At 45.1% G+C, this 16,487-nt stretch overlaps 1 protein-coding gene across 1 annotated transcript in view; it reads left to right on the forward strand.

Moving 5' to 3' along the window:
• TM2D1 (TM2 domain containing 1) overlaps positions 1–16,487 on the forward strand; it is a 542,128-nt gene that overhangs the window by 202,857 nt on the left and 322,784 nt on the right. The window contains exon 4 of the mRNA XM_069642046.1: positions 10,841–10,932. Coding sequence (XP_069498147.1) covers positions 10,841–10,932 — 92 coding nt within the window. The remainder of the gene's footprint in view (positions 1–10,840; positions 10,933–16,487) is intronic.

A 16,487-nucleotide genomic window follows, 5' to 3' on the forward strand; every position in this document is an offset into this window, starting at 1 on the left:
ACCCCGGACTCCGTCGTCTCCGCGGCGGCCAGGAAGAAAGCGGGGGGGGTGCGGCCTCCACATCGACTTCCCCACCGGACGGTGAGGGAAAGAAATTGGACGCTATGGGACGCAGAGTCATCTCGTCGGCAGCGACGACGATTAAAGCGGCCAACGCCTTGGCTATCGTGGCCCGCTACGACAGGGAGCTCTGGTACAAACTGGCTCCCCTGCTGGACTTCCTGCCGGACGACAAGAGGACAGAGGCCCTGGAGATCCTGCAGGAAGGTGAGGTGGCTTCGGACCACGCCATTACCGTTGCGACGGACATCGCCGACACCGGGTTCCGCCAGTTGGGCAACGGCGTTTGCCTTAGGCGGCGTAGATGGCTCAAGACTACGGACTTCCGTCAAGACGTTCAGACCAGAGTCCTGGACATGCCCTTCGATGGGAACAACCTGTTTGGGAAAACAGTGGACGATTCCCTTCAGGCCATTAAAGCGGACACTGAGACGGCCCGGGCCCTGGGAGTTCTGCAACAACGACGGACGCCCTTTCGGAGCAGCGGAGGCAAGGGCGCCTCCAAAGGTTCCGGCGGCGGTTTCTCCACCTACCGTCAAGCGGCCCGCTCGTCGTCTCAGGAGGCCTGCAGAGGACGAGGCAAGTCTGGCGGACCCCGCCGTCGTCGCCAAGGAGGTCAAGGCGGCAAAGCCTCGTCGAAGCAGGATTGAACCGGCCGTGGGGTCGGGCCCCCACCGAAGCACCCCGGTGGGAGGCCGGCTGGCGAGCTTCGTCAGCGTGTGGGAGTCCATCTCCACCGACCGTTGGGTGCTGGACGCCTTGGCCCGGGGCCACGCGCTCGAGTTCCAGAGAAGGTGCCCGCGCGTCCCCCCCGTGGCCAGGAAAGAACTTCAGGTCCCTCAACTTCTCCTGGAGGTAAAAGCGATGCTCAGGAAGGGCGCCATCGAACTCGTCCCAAAGAGGCTTCGGGGCTCCGGAGTTTACTCGAGATACTTCCTCGTGAAGAAGACGACGGGGGGATGGCGCCCCATCCTGGACCTGCGACGTCTGAACAAGTTCATCAAGGCGCAGAAGTTCCGGATGGTCACCCTCCAGCACGTCCTGGGTCAGCTGGAGGAAGGAGACTTCCTGTCGTCATTGGATTTGGAGGATGCCTACTTCCATATTCCCATCCTAAAGGGGCACCGAAAATTCCTCAGGTTTGTGGTCCAAGGGCGTCATTACCAGTTCAAAGCCCTCCCCTTCGGACTACGGTCGGCACCCAGGGTATTCACCAAGTGCCTTACACCGGTGGCGGCGCAGCTGCGCCGCGAGGGGGTCCACGTCTACCCCTACCTGGACGATTGGCTCATCTGAGCCAAGACGAGGGAGCTCGCCGTGGTTCACACGGCAAGGACCATCCAACTTCTCACGGACCTGGGATTCTCCGTGAACTACGCCAAATCCCACCTGGTACCCGCGCAAGACGCTCTGTTTCTGGGAGCGAGGCTCAACACAGTGTCCCTTCTGGCCTCCCCGTCGGAGGAGAGGACCAGGACCATCCTGGGCAAGGTGCAGCGGATGTTGGTGGCCGACGCGGCCAAGGTGAGGTCCATCAAGTCCCTCCTCGGAATGATGTCTTCCTGCATCTACCTCATTCCGATGTGCAGGCTCCGGATGCGCCTGTTGCAGGAGTTCCTGGACGCGCGCTGGATCCAAACGACGGGCAGCTTCGAGGAAAGGATCACACTCGACGAGAGTTTCCGACGAGCGATCCGGTGGTGGGGCACCCGCGCGCATCTGACGGCCTCCCTGGAAGGGTGGGGAGCGCACACCGAAAATCTGCACGCAAGAGGCCTTTGGCTCCCGACGGAGAAATCCCTACATATCAACGTCCTGGAGCTCCGTGCAGTGTTTTGGGCCCTCAGGTCCTTCCTTCCGTCCCTCAAGGGCAAGGTGGTGAGGATCTTCACCGACAACACCACCACCATGTTTTACATCAGGAAACAGGGCGGAACCAGGTCCCCAGCACTGTCCAAGGAGGCGCAGGACCTGTGGCATTGGGCCATCGCCCAAAGGATATTTCAGGTGCCGTTTCATCTGGCAGGGATAAAAAACACCATCGCCGACTCACTCAGCAGGGAGCTGCGCTCGTGCCACGAGTGGGAGCTACGGCAGGATTTAGTGAATCGCCTCTTCCGACGGTGGGGCACACCCCAGATGGACCTGTTCGCGACGGCGACGAACTCCAAGTGCCGGAGGTTCGCCAGCAGGTTTCCCCAGGCGAGGAGCATGGGCGATGCTTTCTCGTTCCCCTGGGAGGGCCTGTTCCTCTACGCGTTCCCTCCTTTGCCACTGCTAATCCGGCTCGTCAACCAGCTCAAGAGGTCACGGTGCAGGATGATCCTCGTCGCACCTGCGTGGCCGAGGCAGATATGGTTCCCGGACCTTCTGGACTTGTCAGCGTCCCCGCCAGTCAAGCTGCCGGTGGACGCGGATCTACTCTCCAGAGAAGGAGGCGCCATCCTCCACCACGACCCGAAATCGCTGAACTTGCAGGCCTGGCTCCTGCAGCGCTAGAGTTTGGAGGATACGACATACCGGCCGACTGCAGAGAGGTTCTTGCAAAGGCCAGGGCGTCCTCGACTCTTATATGCTACGGACACAAATGGAAGAGGTTCTCTGTCTGGTGCCACGCACAGAAGATTAACCCTCTACGGATTACGGCCCCCCAAGTACTGCTGTACCTGCTGACGCTGGCCAAAGCTGGACTGGCACACGCGTCCATCAAGATTCATCTTGCTGCGATCTCCCGATACACCAGAACCACGGGGCGGACGTCCTTGTGGTCTCATCGCCTGGTGAAAGAGTTCATGAAGGGACTGTTCAGATCGTTCCCGCCGGTGAAGGCTCCGGCCCCGGCGTGGGAGCTCAACGTGGTGCTGACCAAGCTCATGGGACCTCCGTTCGAGCCTCTGCACTTGGCCCCGTTGAAGTTTCTGTCGTGGAAAACAGCGTTTCTTGTGGCCATCACCTCCGCACGACGAGTGGGAGAGATCCAGGCCCTTTCCTGCAAGGCCCCGTACTTGACTTTTCACGACACGAGGGTAGTGCTCAGGACGCACCCCTCCTTCATGCCCAAGGTACCGTCGGACTTCCATCTCAACGAACCCTTTGTGTTGCCTGTGTTCTTCCCGTCGCCTTCGTCGCCGGCTGAGAGGACTTTGCACTTGCTGGATGTGGCTAGAGCGCTGAAGTTCTACGTGGACCGCACGAAGTGTTTTCGGAAGCCGTCACAACTCTTTGTGAACTTTGGACCTGTCAATCGGGGGAAGGCTCTCTCGAAGGCTTCCATTTCCAGATGGCTCTCCGGCTGTATCATGTACTGTCATCGGTTGGCAAACCGACCGCTGCCTGGCTGTCCGAGAGCCCATTCCACCAGCGCGATCGCAGCTACCACGGCGTTGCTTTCTGGTGTGCCCCTGCTGGACATATGCAGGGCTGCTACGTGGAGGTCGACGCACACCTTCACGAAATTCTACTGCGTCGATCGGGATTCCAGGGAGGAGTCCAGGGTCGGCCAAGCAGTGCTGCGCAACCTGTTCGCCTGAGGTGAGCCTGGTGAGGAGGTAAGATGCTTAATGTTGAGTTTGATGTACTGCTTAATGTTGAGCCTTTGCCACCTCCCGTGGTTGTGCATGTGTGTACTGCTATGTATTCTTTATTCATGAGCATGTGAATCCATGCAAGACCCCATGCTGGAGAAGGAACAAGTTACTTACCTGTAACTGTTGTTCTCCAGCATGGGTCTGGCATGGATTCACATGCGAACCCTCCCGCCTACCCCTCTGCGGCTCTTCACTTGGTCATACTGCCACTTCACGTGCTTCCAAATCTGAAGATGGCTGCCAGAGGCGGTGCTTAGGTGGAGGGCAGTCATTGGCTGTGGTCAGTATGATGCAGAGACCAGTGATTGGTTGTTACTACGAAAGACAGATCAGAAACGAAACTGATACTGGTTTTTGCTTTACCGAGGATTCCCAGCCTGACGACGGGGAATATTCATGAGCATGTGAATCCATGCCAGACCCATGCTGGAGAACAACAGTTACAGGTAAGTAACTTGTTCCTTATTTATTTAGCGCCTATACACAATGTGTTTCAAAGCGCTTCAAAGCAAGGAGGGAACAAGGGAAAATACTGACATTCTTACAGGCCATGAACAGTAAGGATGTGAAATTAACTATCGTACTCAGCCTGATGACATTTCAGATAGTGCAAGAGCTAAGACATAGATAAGGAAGGGAGGGGGAGTGTGGGAAGGAAATGGAAACAGACAGGCGTCTACCGTACTAGGCCTAACGACATTTCTGGTAGAGCCGGAGAAAAACAAGAGGAGAGGGAGAGGGGTGCAGAAAGGTAGGGGAGGAACAAAGCAAGCGACTATCATAGTATGCCTGACATTTCATATAGTGCTGGATTGGCGATTGGGAGGAAAAAAACAGTAAGGGGAGGGAGGAGGAGACAGACGAGGTTGCTATCATTCTAGGACCAGGGACAATTCTGATAGAGTAAGTGCATAGAAGAAAGTAAGGGGAGGAGATAGGAAAAGGGAGAAGGGAGAGGAGGAGAGAACAGAGTAAACAGTCAAAAAGAGTGGAGAAGCAAGAGAGGAGAGCGAATACAATTGCAGAAGTCAGTAGTAACACATAATGTTGCAAGCCAGGATACAAGATGAAGATGGGAACAGCATGATTCAGGGTCACCATGAGTACAAGATGCAAAGGAAGTTTAGCATATGAGAGTTGAGAAAGGGTGACGCACTGTGAATCAATGAAGTCCATAAAAGTCAGATCCAGCATTGGCCACAAGACGTTGATGGTGAAACCAGAATGTATCAGGACAGACTCCTGCAGAAGTAGGCTTGAGTGGGGTGAGCAGGGTAGACGAATCGAGCAAAACAGGTATAAAGGTTTATCGATCTCTGCAAATGTGTGAGATACTTTGTACACAGCGCTCGTCAATCCAGACATAATTTGTCCCTGTGACAACCACTCAAAATTATGAATTACTGCCACGGCCAAATGTGCATGGCACAATTAGAATTTAGCACAATATGTTTTAAATATACTTCCAAAAAGTTTCATTTACAGGCTTAGTCCCCCTTCATTGACTTAGCTTGTAAACAGATCTTTGAAGATTTCGCAAGTTTTTTTTGCCGAATGACATTTTCTGCTAAATTATTTTTGTGCTGATTTTACCACTTTACCGGCCTCCCCACTTTCTATATGAATAACCCAAACCACCAATCTATATTTTTGTTGTTGAAAATAGTGGTAATAAATGTGGACAAAAAAAATTGGTGCAAATGTCTGTTTAATTCTCTGGGCATTTGTCTAAATGCTAAGGGATCAGTGTACTCACTTTCTATCAAAGGCACAGGTAGTCTCCCATCCTGCTCCCTAAATCCCACTCTGGTCTTCTGAACAGCCTCTGCATTTAGCCCCACCTGGAAAAGACCTTCTTAAGGAGATGTTCCATCAGCTACTTCCCATTGGAACGTCTGTCTGCTTTTCTCCTATCAATCAGGCAGTCTTACTTATTTGCTTTCCTTAAACTCTGCCTTATTCTTCTCTGTTACAGCAAACACCACCCATGCAGCATCATCTGAGGGAGCAAGTTTGGATTGGACACAGTCTGAGATTGGTTTCCTTCACCTACTTCCACCCTCTAGTAGCCTCCTTTTTGCTTAGATTGTCCGATTTGAAGTGTCTTTTATCATGAGGATGTGTATGCTATATGAGAGGCTTGCCCTTAGGAATGTAAAATCAAAATTGGACTGGAATAGTTATTTGCCTTATAATCCAGAGTATGGGCATGTGATATTAATGGGAATTATATATTCTGATTTGTAAGCATATTCTCATTCCAAAGTCATCCTTTATATTTTTGTTACTACATGCATAAATTATCAAAACATGCACGTTTTTAAGAATTCATGCATTTCAGTTGATCCTTTTATGCATATGATTCTATGACAAGACCGGAGGCGAGCATTATGCTTTATCTTCTTTAATTACTGCTAACCACAGCTTTTTAAAACTTTTTGTTTTCCTATATAACACTTTTTAAAAATTTTTTTTTTATATAACTCGTATAAACAGAGAAAAGAAAAAATGAAAACATCGTCTTAACATGACAAAACTACATTTCCCAGAGGCTTCTCTGCCCGGTAGTCCCACAGCCTCTCTTTCACTGTCCAATCCGGCAATCCTTCCTGCTATAAGTCCCCGTTTCCCTGGGTCCCTTCCTCTTCTTTTGCAGCACACCGATTAACTGAACAAAGTCTAAAATCCAACTGAATTATCGTAACTCCAAACAGAAATTGTCTTTTCTATCCTCTATACCTGCCAATTCTATAGTAGCTGATGTGACTGCTTTCTATGGTTTTATACGTGCTATAAGCAATTGTTTCACTCCTTGTGGCCTAACCGCTGCTGTCGCTGCTTCATAACACTTTATGCAATTTGCCACACACAATTTCTCATTATTCGGCCAATATGGGTATGAGATCACTTTAGAATTGGTCTTTGTACGCTGCGCTATGGTAAAGGCTATCCCTTCTGGGTAATACATCTTTCTGTCTATTTCAAATGCTTTAACGTCTGAAACTCTTCTACAAGACACTAGGCAAAGGAGTGTAGCTAATGTGCCTGAAAGTTGCTTTCCTGATAGAGAGTTGTTACTAGGCCATTGCTCGAACAGATGTGTAATTTTTTGGACATCCCACAGTGATGTGTACTTAGTTCCGGGAGGTTTGCTCATCTTCACACCTTTCAGCAATCGGGACACCGCCGGGTGTTCCCCTATTGGTGCCCCGTCCACTAACTCGTGCCCCGCGGAGATTGCCGACCTATATACCCCTACGATCCTGAAAGCTCTACCTGCTGAAGGGAGGCTGGTTAGGAAATTCACTACTTGCTCTACAGGTGCTGAAATGGGAGATATACTCCTCCTCCTGCACCACAGGTCCCAGACTTGCCATGCGGAATTCTAGCTCCTGATCGTAGATGGGGCCCATGATAGATTGATAAGTCTTGTAGCGTCTTCTGAAAGGCCTGCCAATCGCCATCTATGCCTGAAATTCTGCATGCTATCAGTGACAAGGATTGATTCTCTAGCAGAGGATGAGGAACTCCTGCTGGATCGACCAGCAAGTCTGGTGTTTATGCAATCTTCTGTGGAAAATCCGTAGAAAGTTCCATCAGAACTGGAAACCAAGCTTGCGACTTCCACTCTGGCGTCACTATCACTATTTGCGCCTTGTCTCTGCGCACGTTTGCTAGTACCCTCGCCAGCATCGCGAAGGGGGGAAAAGCGTAGTGCTTCTGCGACCCCCAATGATGCATGAACGCATCGGTGCCTTGGGCTTCCGGGTCTAGCCTCCAGCTGAAGTAGTTTGCCCGTTGAGAGTTCAGACTCGAGGCGAACAGGTCTGTGTGCAGGGGACCCCATTTCGCTTCCAGTCTCTCGAATTTGTCCCTGCGTAGTTTCCAGTCACTGTAATCCACTAGGTGTCGGGAGTGGTGGAGTGGGTGAGGAATGTGGAACTTGTGGCTACGGGTGGGGCTGAGGACGACTTACCCGCTTCCCAATAGGGAAAATTGGCAGGCTCCCACTGCCCAGGGGACTAAGAATGCAAGTTTTACCATGATATAAAGCCTGTGTTCCAAGCCCCCTTATCAGTTGGGAGGCTTCCTGGACCTCTCTGATTGGCTTGGAGGCTGACTGCCCCTCGTTACCAGGTTGCTAATAACTGACAATGAAGTCATCAAGCTCTTGCCAGGGTGGCCTTCTAAAAAAGCTTACAAAAGTAGGATGATTAAAATACGAAACAATATGTCAAAATTAACTCCAAACCCAGGATTTTCAATACCAGCCTTTTTCTCAAGTAAACATAGGTGTGAAATTAGCCTTTTTAATGCTTTGATCACAGTGATAGATAATGGGGCCTGTGCGTTTCTGGTTTTCTGAAAGATGGCACTTGTATGTACAACCCTGGCTCTCTTTGTGTCATCTTTACTGGTAATGACAATATAATAAAGTTTAGGCTTTTGGACCTGTTTAACTTAATGTAGCAGATTTGTAATGCACATTCACCCATTTCCCTGTAGAAGACTAAAATGTAAGTTGTGCAATCCACATGTCTACCTTTTTATACAACAGCATAAATACATAAGCTCCTTCCAGGTCTCAGAACCTTTATGGGCTGGTGGCCAAATGGGCCCAGCACCTGGTGGGGACGGTTTCCCCAAAGGAGTTGATAGCACGTAAAATAACTTTTTTGCCACCAAACTGTTTGCCTTATATACACAGGAATAATACTGTTACCTAAACTTTCTAAAGTTTCAATTAATAGTGTCTTATCTCTCTTGTTCTTGTTGACCATACATTCTTTGCAAAATTTCTGATTGGGGGTGCGCTTTCAGGTTCTATAAAAAATGGTACATGAAGGTCAAGCAAAGTTTGTATCTCAGAGAAACAATATGTGAAATAGTAGGCACCTTTTCCCGATTTTCCAAAAGCTGCACAAAGAGGAGAATCAATAGGCCCCCACTAGGCTAGATGCACACAAAGCATTTCATTGCGTAAACTGGTTTTTCATGCTATCGAGGTTCGTAATGGGCATTAAATAGCTCAGTTGTATTGAATTGCTCTATTACTGCCGTTTTCAAACATCAAGACAAAACAATACTATTTCTAGTAGGTGGCAGAATACTCTGCAGGGATGTCCTCTGTCAGTGTTATAAATTGTGGAGTTGGGAATGGTTCAGGGTTACAAATTAATTGATTGGGTTAAATCAATCCTAAACCCACTACCAAACCGATTTTCCCACTGGGAGGGTTACCTTTGATGGTTACTAGGAGCCCCTTCTGTTTGGTAGGTATACAAAATAGTGCTTATTTGTTCGAGATATACAATGGTAATATCTTAGCAAGCTTAAATAATCAGTGGATTACTGGCTGAAATTCATGATATCACTGAGCGAATGTATCATCCAAAACGATAAAACGACCTTAGCAGCTTTATATTTTTCAGGGAGTACCTATGCTTATATCAGCAGATGTATTTAAGAGGCTTAACAGGTTTTTGCTCTGCTTAGTATGCTGGGTGGTGAGGGGGGTTGGGGAATAAAGCTCAGAGAATTTTAATGAATACGTACAAATTAACATATTCAAAAGGAGTTAAGTGCTCCACATTTTAGGCCTTTTATGCTGCATATATTATTCGGTATGATTTCCTGGATGAGAGGAGCGATGGAACTTGGTCACAAAGCTTTTGGAAGTACCGATCGAGACTATAAAATGAATGCCTTTATCTATGGTACAGGCAATATTGCTTCCACTTCATTTGAGAGCAATACCTATGGCTTGGTCAAAATATAAATGGTAATGGAAAGGCCCACATTTGTGCACTTGCTGTTGTGCACTCTGTGGCAATGATTTAGGCCCTAAAATGCCAACTACATTGGGTACGAAAACGGATTCATGGTTGAATAAAAGATTTGTGAGGCAATTGTATAAGGCAGCATATTTTTACGATTTGATGTATTCTGCAGGACAACGAATGTGAACAAACCATTAGCTCATTGTGTTTGGGTGGTAGATGCGTTACTGAACTATAAAAGGCCTGCTCTCATAAATGTAACAAAGCTATGATAAAGGTACAATGAAAATCCAAAACAGATTTAGGCGCTCTCTTCGAAAATTTGGAATGGCTGAAAGAGTGCATGAACAAAGATTGTGTCCCACAATAGTCGTCACAAATTTAATTAAGGGTACTTGGGTTAGGAAATGATTGTGTCTATGAAACTTTGTCTTCTTGGCCTAATACTTGTGAAAAAAGAGTAACTTGGGATCCAAGGTTTTTTACTTGGCCTTACATTTTCAAAGTGGTAGATGCCAATACAATGAAAACATCTTCTGCAACTATGGCCCAGGAATATAGTTAAATTGGCAGTAACTGAAGGAGATGAAAGAATGTGTAAAACAAATAAATGGGGAAGTTGGTTCAATCTGTTCTATCTGGGATTCATAGCGTGATGCAATCTTGTCATCACCTGAACATGTCTCTCTCATGATGATGTAGAGTCATTGGTTACTTCAACAGACACTTTTCTTTTGAATACGTTCTCTGGCTAACTATAAGATCTGAGTGGTTTGTGCAGCTATAGCGTATACGTAAATGTGATTTTAAAATTGCAGGCTTTGATATGATATGATAGGTTATTTATAACGCGCTTAATACCCAGAGGTTTCTAAGCGCGGTCCAGGGAAATCGAACCTGTGTTGCTCCATGTCGCCTTGCTTCCAAGGTGAGCACGTTGCCCCTGAGCTATCCTCCTGAGACATCAACTGTAATGTTGCTGTTTTTATATCTCTTGTGCACAAGACTTAATTTGATTTGCTGTTTTCTTTTACCCACAGTCTAGTTATTGATGATTGCCACATGCCAAAGGTAATTGCTCATTGTATTGATTGGTAATAACAATACACAACCATTGAACAAAAAAGGATAGCAAAACCCAAGTAAATGAGGATACATTGTTAATTGTAGTTATAAATCTGAAGTATAAAGAACCCACAAGCAGTTCTGTCACAAAACCAGAAATAATCCTTGATGCGCCAAACTGAAACTGAAAAGGCATTACATTTATTTACCCTGGCTTCAAAAGAAAGGTTAAAATGCTTAATCTGTTTTGTTTGTTTTCTTCTTTATATTACACTCCTGTTTTGTCTGGAAAAGGGCTATATTTCAGATCGTATGTTAATGCAAACTGTTTAATACTTTTAAATACAGAAATGGGTATTCCTACAAGGTGGCAGTGGCACTTTCCTTATTCCTTGGCTGGTTGGGAGCTGATCGTTTTTATCTTGGATACCCAGCCCTGGGTAAGTACCTCCACATATATATTTGCAAATTTGATTACTGAATTGATTTTTGGTAATGAACGTTATACAGTTTTGGAAGTATGCTATAGCTGACACAGAAGTTTTCCCCCGATGTTGACAAATGCAGGAGAAGTACTTCTCTTGCTTTGAAAGATTACGGTACAGTATGTGTTCACATTTCAATGTTCTAAGTGGTGTGGTTTCATAGTAGTACATCACAATGTGAAACCGTGCATAGACTATGCAGAAATTAAAAGTGCACCCAGTCATTACTTAAGTTCAGGACTTCATTTTGTGGTCTGTCATGTTTATAGTGATACACCTTTCAACATTCTGTTAATGTTTGTCAGAGGAGGTGTTCCAAGTTGAACTGATTTGTACACTAAAATAATAGTGTGTGGGAGTGGATGCAAGAATGAAGACACAATCTATAGTGGTAAGGATATTTGTATAGCTGGACAATCATGGAGTACATAGCCAGATAACATTGGGTGTGCAGTATGTACATAAATCCAGGCAAGGATATGACACATTGAGACAATCTGGTTCATATAAGGTGAGTTCTGTGTTGTAAAAGTTATTTATTGATGTCTTGCTGTAAGACCTTGGTTTTTACAAAGCAGATTTTATTTTTATGAAAACGATTCCGGTTTAATCTGTTATGTTTAGCCCTTACAAAGTTCTTCTGCCCAGATTAAACAATATTTCTAATGTCTAGGTGTTATAAAAAAATGAATTGTTCATTGGTTGTCAACCAGTCAGTTCACACAGTTTTTACCATTAGTAGGATTCCAGATCATATCCAGTATAATACTAAAAGATTTACATCTGTCGTTCTATTATGATGTCTCTTAAGAGGTTATCCTTCTCCTGCTTATCATTGGGAAGTACAATAATTTACAATTGTAACTGATACAAATCATTTGACCCCTGTATTTCTCAGGACTATAAGTAATTGCTCTGCAATTTAATTAATTTAAATAGTGTGATAATCACCTGCCGATATAAATGCCTAAACTCCCTTATTAAAAATCTAATAAAGACTTTTACTAAATAGAAAAGGGAACTGATAACTGGACACATGTCAGTCTCTTTGCTTGGTATCCAGGAGGTTGCTTTTACATCCATCACTCTTCTATTGGCTTCACTTCTAGATCTGCTCTACGTTTCCTTTATTATTTCTTATCCTCTGGCTCCTGGTCTTCCTTGGACTTGTCTGCACTGGAGCATTTGCTTTCCTTCCCCAGTACGTAACAACTGTTTCTAGCATTTTTTCAGAATCCTGCTTATTCTCAGACAAGCCTATCAGTCTTTTGTCTCCAGCGGTTAACCCAGTGTTTGTTTACAATTTCAGTGTTTCAGGTTCTTGCAAAACATAATTGAACTTCTCAGTCTATGTTGAATATCCTACCAGTGAGCAGTCCCTGTTCCAGTTAAGTCATGAATTTACATCTGGTGGTTGGTTTTCCTTTTTGTTCCATCAGTGCTTTGAAAGAAGAGTTTCTCGGTTGTCTACCAGAGACTGTTGTGGAAGTTTTCAATCCCTTCTTCAATCTCCTCCTAGATTTGGAATGCATTTTGGGCTCCTTGTTACAAGCGGTCCACTTTTTTTGTCCACTCTTTTTCTTTCAATGTTTCTTAATGATGTATTGGAACCGTTTGTTTTTCCACATCCACTTGACTTGTTGACTGACTTATTATAAACATAGTTTGATAGCATGAATGATGCTTTGGTCCCAAGGTCATTTAGATGTGAATTGGCCTTCACTTCATAAAACACATTCGACTTTACTCTCTCCCTGATTATTTTGAGCAAGGTTTGTTTCCAAGCATGCATTGTTTTGTTACCTAGAAGCATGATCGACTTTGAATAGCATTTGTTGCTTCCTCTATAACAATGCTTATTTGACGTGGCCAGTGTGATTGGACTTGCTTTCATTCTCTAAAGCGTTGTTTACGTATGCCCAGTTCTGTGCTTGTTGTATGCATGTCTGAGGTACTGGACTTTGTTCCCCAAGCTTTTCCACGCTCACTCAGACTTTATCAGACTACTCATCCAGACCTTCTGACCTCCTGTCCCTGTGCTGCCGCCTCCTGCTTCTTTCTTCTGTCAAGTCTTCCCTCATCCCTGCTCATTTCCATGGCATTCTCGCCATCCTTGCCTGCTCACTTGTCTGAACGTCTGTCTCTGGCAGTTTTTCTGAATCTCCTTTGGTGTCTCTGTGGCGTTCTCACACATCATTTGCACCTTTGTTTCTCTCTCCTCTGTCTCAGGCAGACTTCCAATGCACACGCATTCTATTGCTTCTTCCTGGTTACCAGCATGATGTGGTGTTTGCAGTCTTCTCCTTTGCTTAACTTTTCACCACTGCTCTCCACTTCCTGACACCCGTGCAAAAACAGTGTACTAGTTCCTTGCACACTTAGTACCTTAAAATAATGCATTATCCAGGAATACAAGAACATGGTCACAACTCAATCTTAAATCCTACAAGTGTATATTAGGTTTTTTATTTATATTGCCCCTTGTGCCATTGGGCGCTATTTTAGGTGCAAATGATCCTAGACTCTGTTGCGAGTGAATGTTTATTCTCCAATTATGTTGAACTAAAATTATAAAATGTATGTATGTCTGGAAAAAGGTTCAATTTTGCCCTTAGGATATGTATAATTCTGTCATAAATTGTGATCCGTGTGTCTCCAAGGTCTGCCGGTGAGGTCGGCAGTCAATAGCTCAGCTAGCTCATTTTTTACATACTGCAGCTTGTCTTTAGTTCTTTGGCGGAGTTCAGTCTAAATGACCTTGCTTTAGTCCAACTGTGCTATATCACAGGCTCTCCCTGAATCCATTCTTTCGTTGTTTTCTAAGGGGTTCATGACCTTTCAGCGGATGAAGAGTTAGTAGTTTAGTTTACTTTGGGAGAGAATGTTAGATTAGTCTAAGGTCCTGCTCAGGCTCTTTACTTTCTGCGTTACAACTTAGGTTTGACGTAAGAGGCATACCAAATTGCGTTGGAAAAGCCTCTATATCTTGAAGACCTGTATTCAGTCAGCTGAACAGCGTTTGCCCATCAGCTTAAGACTTTACATCCAAACTGCTCCTTGCACCATCTCATTAAATAGCACCGGATAGCACTGTGGCATGTATGAAAATCTTTGATTTCCCAATGAGACCGGTTAAGTTGTCATGGCGGCTACGGTTTAGACTTTGTGCACTCCAGTGTTGCTACTGGCATTATGGACTAATTGAATAGCCACAGCATGGCACCTTTGCAATGTTGTAATGAAAGCAGATGACGTATTTGCCTTTACCCACTGAAGAAATGCATCAGATTACATGTTATACCCCAACCCACGTGCACTAACTAGCTGTGAAAAGGAATGTGTTCCAGCATTTGGTCCTCCTCTCACTGTCACCTAGGTGATTTGTTTTGTTTTTAAATAGTTTTCACTCTCTAATAGCAGCCGCGGGACAGATTTTCCTGCCACCCCATGCAAATGTCTATACTTTCTTTGTTCCGACTGTGCCAGCACGGTTGCCGAATCAGTGATGCTTCGCCTATGGTTGGAGAAGCTGTACAAAACTGCTGAAATATGTTTGCATTTTATTCTGGAAAAATTGTAAAATCTGTAGGCCAAACCTGAAGATTGACTTGCACCTGTATTTGTTTTAGTAGTAGATTTGATCAAGGAGTCTGTTGTGTTTACACATTTGTGAATGCATTACTGCCATGCATAAAGGTACTTGCAAAGGAACAGATTGTCAAACTGGAATATTTCTAGAATGCTATGTTAGCAGGGACTCTTTACTCTTAGGCACTTGTAAGAAATGGTATTGGTTAGGAAGTAAGCTAATAGGGAGGAATTCAAGGGGACTATTGCTGCAGTGTTGATGTGTGCAGATCTGATGAACCTGTGTACAGCGTGCTCGTAAAATTCAAGCAATTTGATGTTTGTGTTTTTGGATGCAGTGTGTGAGATCTGTGCAGTGCATACATTGGGGTGAGTATGTTTGGTATCCGTTGCGTCGTTGACTATTGCTACATATGACTCAAACTGAAGTTTGCCCCACATGATTTATTGTGATTCTCACAAAATATTGACCTAACTATAAATACACATTTTTCAAGAACCAATTACCATTCTTAATCCAGAAGCATTTTATCATTATTGGACAAACGTTTGTCTATTTTATCTTCTTGCCCCACACTGTCTTTTCTGGGAAATTAATGTCGGGACCTTAGGGAGGGCAAATAACAGATCCATAGTTGAAGGGCCAATTCGGCTGACTATTGCAATGCCACATGATTATGCAAGTGCTTTATTTCCTCGACTATGTTGTCCTCATGTGGCTTGTTTGGGAAATACTTCTATGTCCCGATGCAATAATAAAGGTCTCTATTCTTTAAAACGTTTGTTTTATGAATGTTTTTTGTAACTATACTGATAAATTCCCATCAAATCGAACTTGACTATTGAATGTCCTGCAGAACGTTCTACAACTAAGCGCTATTACAATGAAGGACATTTCTTTGGTCTTCTTTGCGGATGAGCCAGGTACAGTGGACTATCCCGGGGATTACCTACATTTTACATTATTTTCCTTAGTAAGAATATGTTGACGAAAGGAGGCTCTTGGCTGCTGATGTCTCACTTTTCAGTGGTGCAAAAAGAAACTCAAAAGTATAAAATTCATACTTGAGAAACTATGAAAAGGGCATGGAATAGTCCTTGGCCAGTTTCTTTAGCAGATGACATGTCACAAAAATCCCTCAATTTAGTTTCCAGATCTCAGACAGATAGGGATGTAGCAACTAAAATGCAGGTCCTCGGGCACGCTTAACCTAAAGAATCAAACCGGTCTTGGCTTAGATCAACCTTAAATTACTGTACTGCTGGGGCACATGCTGTCTTTTTCACCAATCATTATTACTCTTAAACTGGAATGATGTGGGTCTAGCGAGGAATTTGGGTTTCCTCATATTGGTCCCACAATTTGCCAAAGTTGAGTTTGTGCGTTCAGGAGACATGGTTGTTAAATGAACTTGCTATTGAAAATTATTCAACAATGCTCAAACGTGGGAGACGCCAGAGGCCCGGCATGTGCTACCGCAAAGGATAAGGTATGAGAAGAAAAAGGGGGAAGAAGTATTAAGTAATGGCGTGAACATGCTTGCAGAGTGGTGGGCAGGAGGCCCGAGGAACAGTGCTGAGACTACCTCTCAGAAGGCAGGCGCCGACAAGGAAGCAGAGTGGGAATCCGAAGTGCCTAAGCAAGAGCCGAACCCTGCAAGACTACCTAAGGAGATTATGCTAAGAATTATATGACCCTAAAATAAAACTGTATACGAAGAAGAGACCTTCTCTTGGCTTATAACTTTACTTAAGTTATATTTAGTTATATTTAGTGGTAGCGTCAGATAGTTCATTTGGATGGGGGACATATTTACTTTGGATTTCCTGACATCTGAAGATCACCTTTAGTGCCTTTGCCTAGGTAGGGTATATCCTTTATCAAAAGTGTTGCAGTGGCATGGCCCTCCCTTCTCAGAAAA

Source organism: Ambystoma mexicanum, chromosome 1q, assembly GCF_040938575.1.
Source record: "Ambystoma mexicanum isolate Mex_15411 chromosome 1q, UKY_AmexF1_1, whole genome shotgun sequence".
NCBI classification, from domain to species: domain Eukaryota; kingdom Metazoa; phylum Chordata; class Amphibia; order Caudata; family Ambystomatidae; genus Ambystoma; species Ambystoma mexicanum.